General features: G+C 54.1%; 1 protein-coding gene across 3 annotated transcripts; it reads right to left on the minus strand.

Moving 5' to 3' along the window:
* Positions 1–15: 15 nt before the first annotated feature.
* PDK2 (pyruvate dehydrogenase kinase 2) lies at positions 16–16,067 on the minus strand. Of its 3 annotated transcripts, none has more exons than XM_061143763.1 (11): positions 15,804–16,065; positions 13,872–14,013; positions 6,470–6,541; positions 5,952–6,136; positions 5,394–5,483; positions 5,114–5,191; positions 2,921–2,997; positions 2,731–2,829; positions 2,453–2,560; positions 1,660–1,773; positions 16–1,100 (listed from the first exon to the last, which is right to left on the minus strand). In XM_061143763.1, the coding sequence occupies exons 1-11, from the start codon at positions 15,919–15,921 to the stop codon at positions 960–962; spliced, it is 1,224 nt and encodes a 407-aa protein (XP_060999746.1). In that variant the 5' UTR covers positions 15,922–16,065; the 3' UTR covers positions 16–959. The 3 variants fall into 3 exon arrangements, with proteins under 3 accessions (XP_060999746.1, XP_060999747.1, XP_060999748.1); XM_061143764.1 differs by lacking the exon at positions 15,804–16,065 and adding an exon at positions 14,576–14,698; XM_061143765.1 differs by lacking the exon at positions 2,453–2,560 and having other exon boundaries at positions 15,804–16,067.
* Between the last annotated feature and the right edge of the window lie 1,220 nt (positions 16,068–17,287).

A 17,287-nucleotide genomic window follows, 5' to 3' on the forward strand; every position in this document is an offset into this window, starting at 1 on the left:
GCAGACGGGCCGCAGTCTCATTCCATCTCCTCTTTACTGTAGATGTCACTGTCACCATCGTAGCCACTGGGAGGAGCACACAACTTTAACCCCCTGTGTGCTAAGGGGAAGGGTAGGGGCATTCGGGGCTATAAAACTAGCTATATACACACAACATTCTAGGGAGAAAGCCACCCCAAGCACACGCCATGTCCAGGCACAGTGGGAGTTGGGGTCTGCTCAGGGGGGACCGTGGGCGACGGGTAGGTAGGTGTATGCACATGAGGACATGCAGGGGAAGGGCTCTGAAGTGGCAGAAACATTGCTGGGGTTACCAACAGGGAGGAGAGGCTGGGCGGCTGACCTCTGTGTCCTCCCAGATTATTCGGCTTTAGGGGTGAGCCCCAGGTGAGAAACCCCTCCCTCCTAATTTTGACCTTAGAGAGGAGGGAGAGACTATAGGACCAGATCCCCAGTCAGGGGTCCCCTCCCACTACCCCAGATGTGGCAGGCACCTGGCCCCTTCCTGACACTGACACCAGACCAGCGCCAGGGTACCGGCATGGGCCAGGACAGTAAGGCAAGCAGGGGCGTCCACTTGGAAGGCCAGGGCTGTGGTGGGCAGTGAGGGGGACCGAGGGCCCCTGGCAGAGAAGTGGCAGCTCTGGGCTCAGAGAGGAAGACTGCCATGGAAACGTATCTCTGGAACACCCCATCAGGATGGAGACATCCTCCAATCCTCAGGCATTGCCCACAGAGACTGGACCCAGGGAGACCACCAAGGAGTCTCCATGGAGACAGAGATTGGCACTTAGGGGCCACCACAGACTGGTCACTGCAGTGATTTCCAAAGAGACAGAAGCTGGTCAACAGGGAGAGCCTCCTGCACCTGGGGGGGCTGGGAATGGGGAGGGTCACCACGGTGGCCGGACCCAGAGACAGCAGTCCATTCTCCTGGGTGTAGGTGAGTGGGGCAGCTCCTAGCTGACACGGTATGTGGACGTGTTCTTGGGCTCCGTGCTGGGCACACACCAATCACCGGCCTCCTGGATGGTCTGGTAGTGGCGCCAGGCTGACTTGTTGTAGACAGGCAGGCGCTCCACTGAGTCCGTGGACAGGGCCTGAGGGGCATCAGGGTCAGCCTCTTCTGCTTTCCTGCACCTTGCCCACTCCCTGGCAGACCACCCTTTTCCAACGGTGGGCTCCAATGGCCACGAACTGTGGCCCACATGTCAGCCCAGCCAGGCGCCACACTGGCTGAGATGACTAAACCAGAAAGACCCATGAAAGCGTCTGTCCCTTCTGTGGCTTGCTCCTGCCCGTTTAAAAAGGCTGTTCACTTTAAAGGTCAGGGAGGGAGAGGGAGGAGGCAGGCTGTGTGACCTTCAACAAGGTCACCAGCTCTGGGCCTCAGTCGCCCCCTGAGCTGAATGGGTTCTCCATGGTTCCTCACATGTCAAGGCTTCCCAGAACAGGGTCTTTACTCCTGCACCACAGACTCCCTGAAACTGCCTGCCAACTCAGGAACGCCTGGTGGCTGGGGAACTATAGCTCTGCTCTGATTCTCAGTCTGAAATCAGGAAAAGATTGGAGGGATGGAAAAGAAACCTAAGAACAGGCCCGACCTGTCAGCAACCCACCCCCGCCCCTTGGGTGGGGTTTGCAGGCAGGGGCCCTCACCTTGAGATAGATGACAGCATCGGTCCCAAAGCCCTCCATGGAGAAGAGCTGCAGGTCCCCCTGGAAGTACTTGGCATAGAGGCGGGAAATGGGGAGCCCATACCCAAAGCCAGCCTGCAAGGAGGCAAGAAGGGAGCACAGTGAGACACTGGGCCTGGGCTCCCTGGAGCTGCAGGGATCTATATGCGGAGTGAGGACGGCTCAGCTGGGGTCGTACAGGGGGCTCCCAGCACCAGGGTGAGGAGGAGACAGGAGAGAGGGACAGCTGGGAGACAAGATGGGGATGGTGGGGAGAGGGGAATCAGTCCAGTGGAGGGAGGAAGGATGCAGGGCATGGTGGGGGTGGGGAGCAGGGCAGGGCAGGAGAGGAGGCTGGCTCTGGTAGTCAGGGGTCTGCACAGGTCACCGGGTACCTCTTTGTCTCTATTTCCCACACTTAGCCCCGCCTATTCCACTGGGAATGGACACGAAGGTGCTGGTGAGCTGAATAATGCCAAGAGAGAGGTAGTTACTAGTGGAGAGAGAGAGAGGACAGGGAGAACTGAGGAAAGGGGACAGACAGACACCCACAGATAGGTAGGGAGGTGCAGGCTAGGGAGAGGGAGGAGGAACAAGGAGGCCCAGACTCTGAAGAGGGGACTGACATCACACACAGCCTACAGCCTCCCATGGAGGTACCATGGGAAGTAGGGAAGCAAGTGATGGGCACGAGTGACAATTTGATAAGAAGAGACAAGAAGACTGACACGCATTCTTCAGGAGGTCGGGGGGAACTGGAGTGAAGCCAGCTCACCAGTGGGGTTCCCCCGGTGCCAGGCTGGGGCATGGGAGCTGTGGAGTACATGTAACTGAAGAGTCGCTCAATCTTCCTCAAGGGAACACCCCCACCTCGGTCACTCATCTGGGGGAGACAGGACGTGTCAGGGTCTCTAGATCTCAGTTTTCTCCACACCCCATCCCTGATCTTCTCAGGTCTTCCTCACCCCCAGCGTCTTCCCTAAGCCCATCTCCTGGCAGGAGGGAAGTCTCCATCCCACTGCTCTCTGGCCCTCAAAGTCAAAGGTCACATACTTTGATGGAAAGATCTTCCTCGCCCAAGGCCACCATGACCTTGATAGGTGGAAGAGTGAGACTGGATTCGTGGCTTTCCACAGTTGCTCGCATGGCATTCTGTAGTGGAAAACATGATAAGATACAGTGAGAGCAGCCTAGACCTAACCACCCCCCACCCTCACAAAGGAACATCCCCCAGTCTCCTCACCTTGAAGAGTTCAAAAAGCATGTGGTAGAGGTGGGAGGGGACATAAACCATGTGAATTGGCTGTTTGGAGTTGGATGCTGCCAGGAAAGTCCAGACCAAAGATCAGGAGATTGTCAAGAGGTCGCCATTCAGCATTCATTCACCAGCATCTAACACCCAGCACTCAACCACCATCCATTGTCCATCCATCTGCTCATTCATTCATCCATCCATTCATTCAGTGTCCATTCATCCATCTACCTCTCCATGTAATATCCATCCATCATACAGTGTCTATCCATCCATCCATCCAGTATCCACCCATTCATCGATCATATCCATTCAACATCTATTCATTCCTCTATCTACACATCCAACCATCCAATTGTCTTTCAGTCTATTCATTTGTTCAAATGTCTATGTTTTCCACCTCTCCATTCATTCAGAGTACAGATCCATCCTTCTATTCATCCACTGTTTATCTATCCATCTATTCATCATTTATCCACTCAAACAGTATCTATCCATCTATGCTATACTTAGCCTACTAGCATTCACCTTGATACCAGAATCCCCTGGAGAGTTTTTTCACCCAGGGGAGAGGGGAGGGGGCTACCCAGGTGATCTTGACACCAGCATCCTACTTCCTAAGAATCATTCTAACCTGAAGAGTTTCCTGGTTTTAGGGACTGCGTATCTTCCTGGTGCCTGGCACAGAGCTCTGTATGAGCAGAAGCTTAATAAATGAGCAACGGATCAATGAATGAGGGAATCTGAGGCCCTGTGCTGGGCAAGTGGAGACAAAAAACTGAATAAAATTCAGCCCTACGCTCTCAGAAATTCAAGTCTAGACAGAGAAATGCACAACTCACTTTCACATCAGGTGCTGTACCCAGAGCTGTGTGCAGGGCTCTGGGCCTGACCCTGGGGATCTGGAAGTAAAGTGGCCTGTCTCTGCCATTTGGTTTCTGCCCCCAAGTAATTTAAACAGTGCAATTTAGAGGTCCACTTGGGGTAGGCAGGGCCTAACTCCTCTCTGGGAGGTCTGGGGAGGCTTTTCAGAGGAGCTGGACTTGAATGGGCTCTTAAGGGAAGACTAGGATATGGGCAGCGTGACTTGCAGGCATAAGGCATGAACGCCTTAGGTTTCTGGTGCACAGGCCAGAGTGGCTGAGGAGCAGGGCGGTGGTGGGGAGGGGAGAGGTAACTTCCAGGTCTCTGGTCCTCCTCACCCCTCCACCTCCAAGGTCTTTATCCAATTCACCCCCTTCTTTTCCTCTCTGCTGCCTTCCCCTCCCCTTGCCTAAATCTGCAGTGACGTCCTAACTGGTCTTCCTGGGTCCTCTCCTGCCTCCTCCAACCTCTAAATATCTTTAGAATGTTTCTCAGATCCTGTCATGACTATGCCTCAAACCTCCAGTGGTTTCTCAAAATCCCAGCTCCCGTCTGTAGCCTACGGGCCCTGCGTGCCCAGCCTCTCTCTCCCGCTCTTCACTCCTTCAATATCCTAACCCCACCACACTGGTCCTTCTGGTTCTCAACTACTCCATCCAAAGTAGGACCCTTGTAGCCATCCTCTGTGTTCATCATTCCCTTTCTTCTTTTAGTAATAGACGCCTACTTCCCCCGAAGTTTTAACTAGCATGTAACTGCTCAGCTAGAGACTAAATTCTCAGCCTCCTCTGCAGCTGGCAGACTTAGGGAAGTGGTGTGATCAACTCCCAGGCCCTGCCGTCCACATCCTCTTTCCCAACACTTCGCCAGGCTGGAACTGAGACGTGAGGGGGTATAGCTGACTTTGACCATTCTATCCCAGGGGCTAGCGAGAGGAAAACCTGTCTCTCAAATTAAGCATTTTTGGATTCTGGGAAGACAGCCAAACTGACATCCCATCTAATACACTGCTCCTACCCATGACTGTCAGGTTATCTCATTTTGTTTCCTTCCTGTCACATATCATGACCTGAAATTAGCTTGTTTATTATTCACTCACTGGTTAAAGGCCCTGTTCCCCAACTGCCCCAACACCAAGAATGTGAGCTCCATGGGAACAGGGACCTTGCCTATTGTGTTTACTACTTAATAAATATTTACTAGATAAATTAGTAATAGTAATATAATAATAGCTCTGCATCTCCCTCGTTTCCTGACTCCTACCTCACCTCCCTCTCCCATGTCTGCAGCCCTTAGACACACACAGCCTTATTCGCTCACCATTGATCTCCTGGATCTCCAGGTCAGGAGAGGCCATGTAATACTTGTCACACAGGAGCTTGGCCATGTCATAGGCATCTGAAAGAAGCAGGGGATCATCAGGGAATGGGTGGCCTCCCCCCAGTAGGCAATTCTCTTGGTATCAACAGTGGGTGTCACCAACATTAAACCCATGGGCATGTGGCCCCCACCCACTGGGGAATGGGTCACCCTCTGGCCAGGTAAACTTGGGGGTTCACTGGGGCTCCTCTGTGGGCCAGGCACAGTGAGGATGACTCACCCTTCACCACCTCAGAGACGTTGCAGTTGGGGTCGATGCTGCCGATGTGTTTGGGGTGGGCAGGGTTGGTTCTGCCATCAAAGAGCAGGGCTACAGGCAGAAACGGTGGGCGCAGTTGGCGGGGCCGTGTCCCTCAGCTCTCCCTCCCTCCTTCCCCTGGCTCTCCAGGACTCCACCTCTATTTCTAACACTTCTGACCCTAACACCGTCTCCCCGCCCTCCTACCCTCTCTCCTCTGACCAGACCCTACAACCTCGACCAGTTTTGGACCTTTGCAGGCCTGAAACATTCTTCTTCTCAGAAGTCTCGTTCCCACACATTCTACATTATATTTAATTCTTCTCTTTTGCTATACGCTAAAATAATTTTTACCATCTTGTGTATTAAATGATTGGCTATGATTTCGCAACACTCATAGTTAATTCTCCTAGAATAAGAAAGTCTAGAAAACCACCTGTTTCCGAGTGTAACGGGATTGTTATGAATACCACAGAAAGAAGTGACACAGTTTTGCTTCCTGTAAACCTCTGAACACTGAACGGCCCTGCGCCCGCTCACTGTGCTGGTTGATGAGCATGCGGATGGAGATGCGGCTGAGGTAGAAGCGGTCCAAGAAGTACTGGATGTTCTGGTTGGAGACGGGGTCGTCGCCGTAGGTGTCCTTGTATTCCAGCACGCCCTGAGCCATGGTGGGCACCACGTCATTGTGGCGGTTCCGGATGGTGACCAGGGCGTCAGTGAACCTGCGGGGTGGGGGGCAGATGTTGGCTCTGGGACACCCTCAGACTCTCCCTGCTCTGCCCTTCTCTCCACACTTGCCTTCACCCACTCGACTCTTCCCAGCCCACTCCTCCTGAAGGCCGCCCAGACCTCCCACTGCCTGCCTGGCAGCCTGGGAGCTCCACAGGGTGTGTCCTGGGTCCCCCCGCATCAGACACACCAGGATTGAGGGCTGTCTCCCCGCTCACCCTGGATACACCCAAGGACAGGGGCATTTCCGTCATCCTACTGGCATTTCTGCCCCTGGGGCTGCAGCTCACACCTGCCCTCCCGCCCCCAGCCAGGGCCTCACTCACTGGCTCAGGGTCCGATGGTCCTCAGGGTCCTTGTCCAGGAACTCCATGATGTCCAGGAGACTCTGGACATACCTGTGCAGGAGGGGAGGGGGCATCACCTTAGCTCAGGGCCAGGCCCCTGCCCACCCGACTCTGCTGACCCAACGTTTGCCCTGTGACTCCAGGGGGCAGCGCAGAGTGGGCAGCATGCAATGGGCTCCACAGGTTGACAAGCTGCATCACAAATTTCCTCATTCTGCTCCATCTGTGACTCCCCCCGACAACACAGTAAACGTACTGTGCAAGAAAATCTCTAATTTGTTGGTTCTCAGAGGGCCTTTGCTTTGCTGTCCTAGAAGAGCAGTCTTCGAAGGGGCTTGGTGGCCACCCCACCCACGGGGCTCCTGGTGAGAAGACTGAGGCCCAGACTGGGGAGGGGGCCTTGCCCAAGACCAGCAGTGACAGCAAGGCACTCAGCCTCCCCCGCCGTCATGGAAACAGACCGAGTGTCTGCCTGCAGGGTGGCTGCTATATCCCAGGGGCCAGCCCAGCGCTCTCACAGAGCAGGGGTTCAAGGAGACAACCTCACACGCTGACTCTGGACACCAGGAGCTGTCATCCTGTTCCCAGTTCCTAGGGAAGTGGATTTTAAATGGTGGGTGGGAAAAGCGAGGTGGGGGGGGAGTTGGTGGGAGCTGGGCATGCCCAGCTCTGACACGGGGTGGGGCTGGAGCCCATGGAGAGCCTGAAGGGGCCCAGCTGCCTAGATGCTGCCAAACTGGAGCCACTGTCCCCCCCGTCCCCACTGTGAGGCAGGGAGCCACTGCTTTCCTACCAGCGCCCCAGTCTGCAGCAGCTCACTCTCTTGGGGAAGGCAGACAGTTGAGCCTCTCTCTGGCAGAAACACTTGGGCTGGCAGGAAGAGGGGCCACTAGAGTCTGACCAGGGAGGGCCCTGGGGGCCTAACAGTCCCTCTAGAAGAGGTCCCACCATAATCCAAAGTCCCATGTATGCAGGGCTTTGACCTTAACAGTAAGAACAGCAGAATTCAGCCCCATTTCACAGTCTCCTCAATTGAGGCCTGAGGCAGTTCCGTAGCTGGGAGGTGATATAGTGAAGACAGGCCTCCAGCGCTCCTGCCACTATACAGTGCTGGCTGCTCAAAAGGGCTAAGCCCCCTGGTCCTGTGGTTCTCTCTGCCTGGAATACCCTGCTCCCTTCACCTACTGCCACTCTCCTCTCTCTTGCTTAACCCAGTAGAGAAGACGGTGAAAGAGCTAGCTTTGAGGCTAGCTCTGCCAAGTCCCAGCCTGGGCTTTTCCACTTTGAGCTGTGTGGCTCTGGGAAGTCATGGAACCTCTCTGGGCGTGAGTTTCCTTATCAGAAAAAGGGAGGGTATTGTACCTACTGCTATCACTGCTTTTTGGTGAGAATGAAATGTGATAATCAACACAGTGCCTAGCAAATAGTGAGTACTCTAAATGCTTGCTCTTGTTATGAACAGTGGTTCAGACACTGTCAACAGCTGAGGGCACCCTCTTAGTCCCCAGGTGGCACGTGACACACTCCTCTTGGTTACACTGGGCACAGGCTCTGAATCACACCATGTTTGAATCTGTCATGCTCTGGACAGCCACGGAGAACAGATGGGGCTTTCCCAGCCCTGCTGCTGCCGCCTGCCCTCCCCACACAGGGCCCAGCACAGCGCCTGGCAGGAGGTGGCAGAGGTGATCAGCTCTCCCTGGAACCCCCTCACCATCCTCAGAGCCCCAGCAGACAGTCAGAGCGGCCCTCCTACGCCCTCACCTCAGAATTCCTGGAGAATAACAATAGCTGCCGCTTACCCAGTGACCATCAGTGCTCACCTGTGCTCAGCTCTCCCTGGAACCCCCTCACCATCCTCAGAGCCCCAGCAGACAGTCAGAGCGGCCCTCCTACGCCCTCACCTCAGAATTCCTGGAGAATAACAATAGCTGCCGCTTACCCAGTGACCATCAGTGCTCACCTGTGCTCAGAGTCTATGCAGGGGCTTTCATCTCCTAGGAGCCTTCATGAGCATGTGCTATTTCCCCCTTTTGCAGGTAAGGAAATCAGCTCAGAGAGGGCAGATAATATGTTTCAGGTCACACAGTACGCATTCACACTGGGATTCAAACCCAGGTCTGTCTGATGCCAAGTCTACACCACATGGCCAAGTGCTCACTGTCTACACCAGTCCTAACAGTGATGCTGCTGATGTCCATGGTGAAGGCAACCAGTGTCTACCGGTGCTGGCCTTGTGCTAGGGCTCTGCTCTATGCTCCCCTAATTAAACCTCCACAATGACCCTGTGGGGGGTATACTACTGCTGGACCCATTTTACAGATGAGGAAGTCAACATACGGAGCCGGAATGCTCTCTCACAGGCCTGTGTTACTCCAGATCCCTGGATCCCATGCCCAAGAGAAAGCTTCAGGCTCATGTGATTCTTAGAGGGAGAGGGGATTTGAGAGGAGGACCTGCAAGTATGTAACGGTAGGAACAGACAGAGACAGGAGAGAAAGGAGACCAGCTGGGGGGTAGGTGCCCTGGAACCCCTTCCCAAGACCCAGGGGGCAAAACAGAGAGGGAGCAGGTTGGAACTACAGGGCTCTGACCAGCTGGGCCAGGACTGGGGGTTGGTGACAGGATGAGAGCTCTCGCTGCTGCCCCACCCCCTGTGGCTGCCTAATGAACCACCAAGGGGGGTGGCATGAAGTAAAACAAAGGGTACCAGGATGGACTGGCACTGGGAGCGCCAGCTGGCAGGGCTCTGGGGAGAGCTGCAGCCTCATTCAGGCCTCAGTCTCCTGGATTGTGAAGCAGGGAGTAGAATCTCTGCCCGCCTTCCTCTGGGAGACGTTCCATCAGGGGAGTGGTCCTGGGTGTACTCCCGGGAAGGGAGAGGAGAGGATGACGAGAATTCTCCCAGGGGAACCGTGACTGGGCCTGAAACCCCTCAAGAGTCTGGCAGACCAGACCTTACCCGTGGTCCTGAAAACGGAAAGGAGGGAGTGATGCTGGCTCCAAAACGGCCCACCCTGGAGGGTCAGATAAAGATCTGGGCTTAGACACGGACAGTCTGGAGCAGTGATGCAATGATAGATGTGTCACCTGCCCTGGGCCTGGCAGAACAGGCAGTGGAGCCAACGTGAAGCACTAGGGAAGGCCTGGCCTGGTGACCTCAGCAGTAAGCAAGGCCGCCCAGGACTTCCTGGGTGACATCTGGTGTGTCCTCCCCTCCCCTCTACCAAGTCATGTGGAGACCCCAAACCCTGCCTTCTGGGACTTTCCAGCCAATCCAGAGCCCTGGATTTGGCAGGTGGGAGGGGTAGAATTTGGTGAGAGGAGGGAGCATGTGTATGCCTGTGTGAGTGTGTGTGGGTGAGCCTGGGTGTAGGGATGTCGGAATGAATACCTGGCAGAGTGGGAAGAGGCACACGCAGGCTTGTGTGGGCAGAGGAGTGGGGAGCCTGTGTGAGTCTGGATGCCTGTGGGGGTGTATGTCCACAGCTGCTGGGGACCAGGGTGTAAACAAGGAAGAGGCCCAGCGAGGAGGGGAGAGGTGGAGATGTGCTGGTATCTGGAAGCTGCCTGTGGAGGGGCGCTGGGCACGGCCCTGAGCCAGGCTGACCTGGGCCCCATTGCTGACAGTGCTGCTCTCCGGTCCCAGTGTGTGAAGTGAGCTTCACAGTAGCAGGAGTAGATCAGAGGAGGCGATGCTGGTGGCCGATCCACTCGGATTACATAAGTGATGGCTGAGGGATTCAATGGCAGGTTTTGGCTACAGCCCCGGGCCTGGCACAGAGCAGGCCCTGGGTGCCCGGAACCAGTGAGGCGGTCATTCTTTTCAAGGGCAAAGACTACTGGGTTTGGTGTCCACACACCTTGCTGAGGCAAGGGAGCTTCATGAGAATGTGCCGTCATATCCACTCTCACCCCCTTCCCATACTACACCCTGCAAAGGCACTACTAGCCACAGGAGTGACTCACTGTCATTTGATTCTACCCTGCAACTATCACTCAACCCTCCATTTTTCCAGATACATCCCCAAACTCCATGCCCTTTGTCAGCCTATCACTTTCCCCTGTGAGATGTAAAGGTTACCCCTCTGTGCCCCCGCAACACTAGCCATCAAATAATCTCTGTAAAGAATATCTACTTTCCCGCTGACATGCTTTGCTTAGAAATATCTGATTCCTCCAGAACACGGCTCACTCCCTTTCCTTTGAGAGCACAGCCCCCAGATCACACAGCCTGGGTTGGAATCCAGGCTCTACCACTTACTACCTGATGAGCTCAGGCTAGTTTCTTAATGTCTCTGAACTTCAGTTTCCTCATCTACAAAACAGGGATGATAAAAAGGCCTACTCCGCAAGGTTTTTGTGAAGGGTAAATGAGTAAGGACATGCTCAGAGCAGCTCCTGATGGCCAGCAGGCCTTCCAGGGGTGTCTGCCTCTGTCATTGTCGTCCACCACCAAGACTACACTCTTAAGAGAACCTCTGCCAGAGCACATCATCTTTGGCCAGAAGGTGCCGCTGCCAGAAGATCACAGACATCACTCGTGTGTAGAGTTTGTGTACTTCTACCTCCAGCAGTGGCATCTCACCCATTTTACAGATGAGGAAGATGAGACTCAGAGGGGCCATGTGGTTGGCCAAATGTTAAATATCCAGCAGGCACAAAAGCCAAGCCTCAAAGTCAGGCATGCCGGTGCCACACTCAGGGCTTTCCTTCACCTTCCAGTTACCTCCAAAACAGGATCCCATGACCCCCAGTCAGTCCAGTTGAAATAATACATCAGGTTTGTTTAGGAACAGGAATTCTCCACTTGCCCACCTGCCTAGACCCTCTCCCCAGCTGAGTAGAAACTCCACTAGCTGTTGCCACGTGTTAACTATTGCCACCACTGTTACCGAGAGCATGTGCACAAGCCTTGTCCGTTTCCAAAGGAAAGGTTTTACTGCTCACTCATCGGTCTCTGAGGCTAGTAGCCCTCTTGCCAAGCTCTCTGGTAGGTTTTCCCCTTCCTCTTGTGGAACTGCCTACCTTCACCACCTCCATCATGCAAGCTGGCAAGGGGGTTCCCATGGAAAGGGAGGTCTGTCTCGGGAAGTTCTTCCTTGCCTCAGATCACAATCCCTCTTGCTGCATTTGATGCCCATTCTCTGCAAACAGTCTCAGCAGGCTGTCTCTTCATTGTGTCAGCACACTCTAGCAATACCTTGGTGTGCTCTCCTTTAAATCAATCATCCACTGGGAAGCATTCCCTCTTGTCTCACTTCACTCTCTCCTGCTGTTGCTGGTCATTACTTCCCAGCTTTGAGAGAAGAATTAAGTCAGGCCAAGCCCAGACATGAGTAACTGATTTTCAAGAAGGGACTCTGGGACTTCCCTGACGGTCCAGTGGTTAAGAATCTGCCTTGCAATGCAAAGGACATGGGTTCAATCCCTGGTCAGGGAACTAAGATCCCACATGCCAGAGAGCAACTCAGCCTGTGTGCTACAACTACTGAGCCCTTGCACCGCAAATAGAGAATCCACGTGCCGCAATGAAAGATCCCCCATGACACAAGGAAGATCCCACATGCCACAGCTCAGACCCAACACAGCCACATAATAAATGAATATTTTTTAAAAAAAGAAGGGGCTCTATGGGCCTTGGGGGCATCACGGGCAATCAGCACCTCCCTGCCCTCCGTCCCCACATCTCCTGACTCTTCAAGGAAACAAGTGTCCAAGGAGGGGCCCGAGAAGCCCTGTCCTGGAGTTAAGGACCAGCTGGAGAGGCAGCCAGGTCACTCAGCTGGACAGAGCTGGAGGAGGGCTGGAGAGAACAGATGGCACCTTCTGTCTCCTCCTCATGCCTTCCACGCTGCCCCACGGCAGGAAATGCCGGTTGGCTCAGAGGTCCTGGACCTCTAAGGGACAGGCCCCAGTGAGCGGTGACCTCATTGTGCCACGTGAAAATCAGGCTCTGCCCTCTGTCCCCCCACCCACCTTCATCACTTGTAGTAACAGTGCTCTGTCCATAAAGTGAGTGCTCAGATGCCCTAGCCAGGCTCTCTCCTGCCTCCACACCTTTGCACAAGCAGTTCCTTTGGTCTGAATGCTCTTCCCTCCTTTCTAGGTCAAGGTTCACTTAGGCAACTTATAAGGCCCAGTGACATGTCACCTCTTCTCTGCCTCCATTTCAACTTCCCCACAGTGTTCTGATTCAACTGAAATTCACTGTGCACAGACCATGTGCCTGGTCTTTTCTTACTTTATCCTCATTGAGTTAGAATAAGTCATTTATAGCACATTCATGCACAGAAAAAAGCTGGAAGAGCATCAATAAAGGGCACTTACAAAACCTGAATGTTTGGTTAAAGGGTGGAGGGAAATAATTGACATTTTCTTTTATCTACTTTTCTGTGTTCTCCAAATGTCAAAGTGAGCATTCTGCAATGAGGGGAAGAAACCAATGTTATTTTAAAGCAACATTATTTCGCTATTAATTTAAATAAAACAAACTCTTCAGTCGCTTACTTCCAGCCACTATGGAGCTCTTAAGTTTGGCCCTTTTATTCTCCCCATGAGAGGATGGCTCCTGAGCAGCAGCTGCTGCTGCTGTTTCCCTAACCTAACACAGCACTGAGCTCCAAGTAGGTGTGGATGCCCCGAATCGAAAAGGAAACCACAGTAGTACCAGACCTGCCACAGCCAGAATAACAGGCAAAAGATTTCTGCACGCATGCCACTGAAGATTAACCATGATTAGCTACTCACACCCCCAGTTACAGAGCAGATTTTTGTTTATTCTTCATGTGATTGGCCTTTGGTTAATGTCATTCAGTTTTTAATACTTATCCCTGGACAAAGTTTTTGAGTAACCTTTACTGAGAATTTCTCTCTGCTACTGCTGCTGTGTGCAATAAACTTTTGGTCTTTGCCCGTCTAAAGCTCTTTGGGGTTGGTACTGTGCCAAGCTTGTGTCTATTTGAGTGTTTTCCAACATCCCAAACAGGCTGATTTGTTTGGATCATACAATTTGAAGATTCACTTCTTCCTGTTTCCCACAAAGTTGCCCCAGCTAGATGTTATCCAACAGGTGCTAGATTCTCAGGGTCAGGGCTGGTGGCAAATGCTGCCATGAGCCTGATTTGGGTTTTGGTGTGAAAATGATGATTTCCTTTTCCAGAGAATGGAGGGTGGTGGGTATAGGGTTGTCTCAGAGACATGGAGGCTGGAAGCTTGATCTGAGTCCCTGTTATGGCCTAGGATTCCCACTTGACTGTGAAAACTCCCCTACTTCTCAAAGTCCCCGTGCCTCTCCTCTTGCCCCACCTCCTGCAAGGCTGGGAGCATCGGGCATCTGACAATGGAGTGGGGGGCACGGGGATCTAGCCGAGGGTCTCACCAGCTCTGTACCAGCTGCACCGAGGGTGTGCTCAGCACCCGGTCAGGAAGCAGGTTGATCTCCTTCATGATGTTGGCCAGGCGCACAGGCAGCTCCTGCCTGAGAAAAGTGAACGAGGTTTTCTCACAGGCATTGCTGGACCCTGGTGGAAGAGGGAAAGGTGAGCCTAAGAGTTACAAAGCACTGGAACCAGAAGACCTCTGAGTGGTGGGGAAGGGGGTCAGGTCACTAAATACTTCATTTCCTGAGGATTCAGAAGAGACAAGACGACAAGGAGGCACAGGATAAGGACCCCTCCTGACCCAAGCAGTGACCGCCACACTACCCAGCCTAACCCTCAGGGAGGTTGTGTCCTTTCCCCACCTCCAGCTGAATCCTGCTTGCCTTCAACCACAGGGGACAGGGCCACCCTGGGCCCACTGGGTGCTGCCTCCAGCCCAAGTTCTCTCACTTCTTCTCTTTCTTTTCCCTCCTAGTAGACACTCACTTTGCGGGGCTTGAGCCAGGTGGGCAGAGGAGCCTGGGAAACCCATCCTACCTTGAGATGAGCTTCCCTGGCTGAGGGAAGCTATGCTCAGACCACTGCAGCCATAGGGTCCCGGCATCATCTTGGCCCAGGTGGTCCACAGTAGACTTGCCCCTACATTAATGCCCACCCACCTGAGAGGTAGACAGGGTCAGGGAACTGGGGCCCAAATACTTACAGACTCTTGGTCTGGCTTGAAGATGAAGAGCGGGTAGAGGACTGAATGAGGTCATGGCCCAGAGTCAGGAGACCTGGGTTCTAAGTCCAGGTTCTGCTTTTAACTCTGTCACCCAGGGTGTGTCACTATCCCTCTGAAGATCTGTTTTACCCACTGGATTCCAAGTGGACCACTCTACTGTGAGTGCCTGCCTGCTCTGACAGTTCTGTTAACTGGGGTCCAGTCTGGACTAGACAACTGCTGGAGGCTGGGAGTGGGCTGAGGAAGCTTTCCTACATGGCGGGAGCTCAGATACGGAGGGAAGCAGGTGAACAAGTATCGGGCAACAGATGCCCTGTGTCCTGGCTGCCACCTCCCCGCCCCCTGCCATCAGTGACGCAGCTGTAACCTGAGCCAGGCACTGTCTCCTCAACTCTTGAGAGACCTGGGCAACCCCTTCTAATCCCCAGCTGGCACCATAGAAATTCCGTGTGGACAGACACTGTCCACACAATGCCTGTTTCAGTCACCGTGTTGGCACAGCCTTGCCACTCCCAGAACACTGGTGGTAGGTGACCCTGGCCCAGGAACCCAGGGGCAGCTAAGGATGGGTACAAGCTGTCTGGCTCCATTTCACGGTGCCCCGGACCCCTACCCAGCTGGGGACAGATGGCCAGGCCACAGTAGATTTGATCTTCAAGTGTCCTTGCTTTCCAGGACAGCTGGGGGCCAGCTCTTTCAGTGGAGGGAGGTCAGGGCCTCTCTCCTGTTGACTCATCTGAAAGAGTCCCTCCGGCTAACAGACCCCTAGGGCAGGCAATGCCCCCTAGTCGTTCCCACAACACCCCCCATTTCCTCTCTGACCTTTACTCCTGGAATCGCCAGGACAATCCCCAATAACCCTTTAGTGCCTGGATACAACCTCCTGCTCCAATGGCACTGCTTCTCCTCCTCTCCAAGACTCCTCACAAAACCCAGGAAGACACCGTGGACCCCCTCTTCTCAGTGCCCCCCCCACTTCCCCCTAACAGCCCAGTCTCTTCAGCCGGAGTGCCCTTAACCCTTTCAAGCACAACCGGCCCCCTGCCTCCCCGTTAACTCTTTCCTGTCTGAACTCCTGCAAGCAAACCTTCCCTGTCACTCGGCCTCCCTTAGCCTCCGAGTTAACCCTTCATGACCAGGACTCCTTCACCCCCACTCCCGCCCCTCGCAGACCCCCCGCGGCCAGCCGCCTCCCGCTCACTCGTACCGAAGTCCAGAAACTGCTTCATGGACAGCGGGGATGGGGAGAACTTGCTGAAGTGCTCGATGTATTTGGGTGCCCCTGCCAGGGACGCATTCTTCAGCAGCGCGCGGACCCAGCGCATGGCGGTGGCGACCACTTCTCGGGCTCGGGCTCCGGACCCTGCGCGAGCAGCGCTGGTGCTCGGCTCAGCCCAGCCCGGCCCGGTGCCGCGGCGGCCGCCTCCTCCCCACCTCGACCCCCAGCTAGGCTCCTAGTCCCGGCCAATTGGCTTGTTGCAGCGCCCCGACGTCGCTAATGGCGTCTCACAAACAACTCCAGGAGAGCCAATAGCCTCTCGCCCCGGCACGTGGCTACCCCCTGGGCCCGCCCCCTTAACCCAGTGTTTGCCCGGAGAGGCCTGTTGTTTTCGAGAGCCCGCGCTGAGGGCCCGCCTCCCCGGCGTCGCCCCGCGCGTTCCTCCTCCAGGCCGAGCCCAGATTAACCCCTCCCTCCCCAAAGGCCCGTTATTCCCTGTCCTCGTACACTCCGTTTCCCCGATCCCTCCCCGAATCTCCTTCACTTGCCCGCCCCGAGGTTGTTCGGTAGCTTTCAACGCATCCTCTTCCGCCCACAAGGGCCCGATCCACCTGGCCTGATCTCCACCCACCTGCTCTCCCTCAGGGCGTCTGGTGGGTTCCCAGTCTGGAAGACAGTGACTCGGACTGTGGATGGATCGGGATGCGAGCCCATGCTAACCCCTCATATAGACGTGTAACACACCTACTTCCACAAAGATCCAAGCAGCTCAGGACAAGGCAGCATTTTGCTTTTCCAGTTAAAAAACTCCGAGTCAACCCCCTCACTAACGCCTAGCGGCGGCTACAATGAACTTTTAAAACCACCTTTATTTTATTATTCTCTACTCATTTGACCTGAGAAAGCAACCTTTTTCGCACTTGGCTTTCTTAGAGAAAGGCTGGAGGCCAAGAGCCGGCACTTCACAGCAGCCCGGATCTCTCGTGGGAACAGAGCTCATCCTCTTGGCCGAATATGTCCTGTCCCCGCCTCCCACCCACTTGAGGTGTTTTTCGCTTCAGTCTTTGGCCCACACTCACCAAGTGCCAAATAGTTGCCAGGCTTATATGCTGAGAACGGGAAACACAGACAGGATTGGGACATGGTCTTTTGCCTTGATTATTTCATTTCTTAGTTTGAGAGAGCTGCATAAGTAAATAACTAAATAGTTACAACAGACTGCAATTATAACCAATGCAGAGCTATGTGCAAGTCTTCACAATGAAAGGGACTCTCTTAGCTGAATGAATACTATCCCATACGCCAGGCACTCTTTGCATGCATCATCTCACTGAATTCTCTAGACAGCTCTACCGTGCTACTGTTACCACCATTTTACAGTTGAGGAAACAGGTTCAGGTACCATTTTCCACTGCAAATCTGAAGGTGTTACTTCCCTTGCTCTCAGCCTTGGCCTTCACTTCTTACTGGAG

Source organism: Dama dama, chromosome 5 (genome assembly GCF_033118175.1).
Source record: "Dama dama isolate Ldn47 chromosome 5, ASM3311817v1, whole genome shotgun sequence".
Lineage (NCBI taxonomy): Eukaryota > Metazoa > Chordata > Mammalia > Artiodactyla > Cervidae > Dama > Dama dama.

Bases quoted from the DNA above. Each gene is read 5' to 3' on its own strand.
- PDK2 (XM_061143763.1), bottom strand. From the start codon at position 15,921: ATGCGCTGGGTCCGCGCGCTGCTGAAGAATGCGTCCCTGGCAGGGGCA. The intron at 6,137-6,469 runs GTGAGTGAGGCC...CCCACCCCGCAG, and splicing joins GACCATCGGACCCTGAGCCA to GTTCACTGACGCCCTGGTCA. The intron at 5,192-5,393 runs GTGAGTCATCCT...TGCTTCTTTCAG, and splicing joins CGTCTCTGAGGTGGTGAAGG to ATGCCTATGACATGGCCAAG.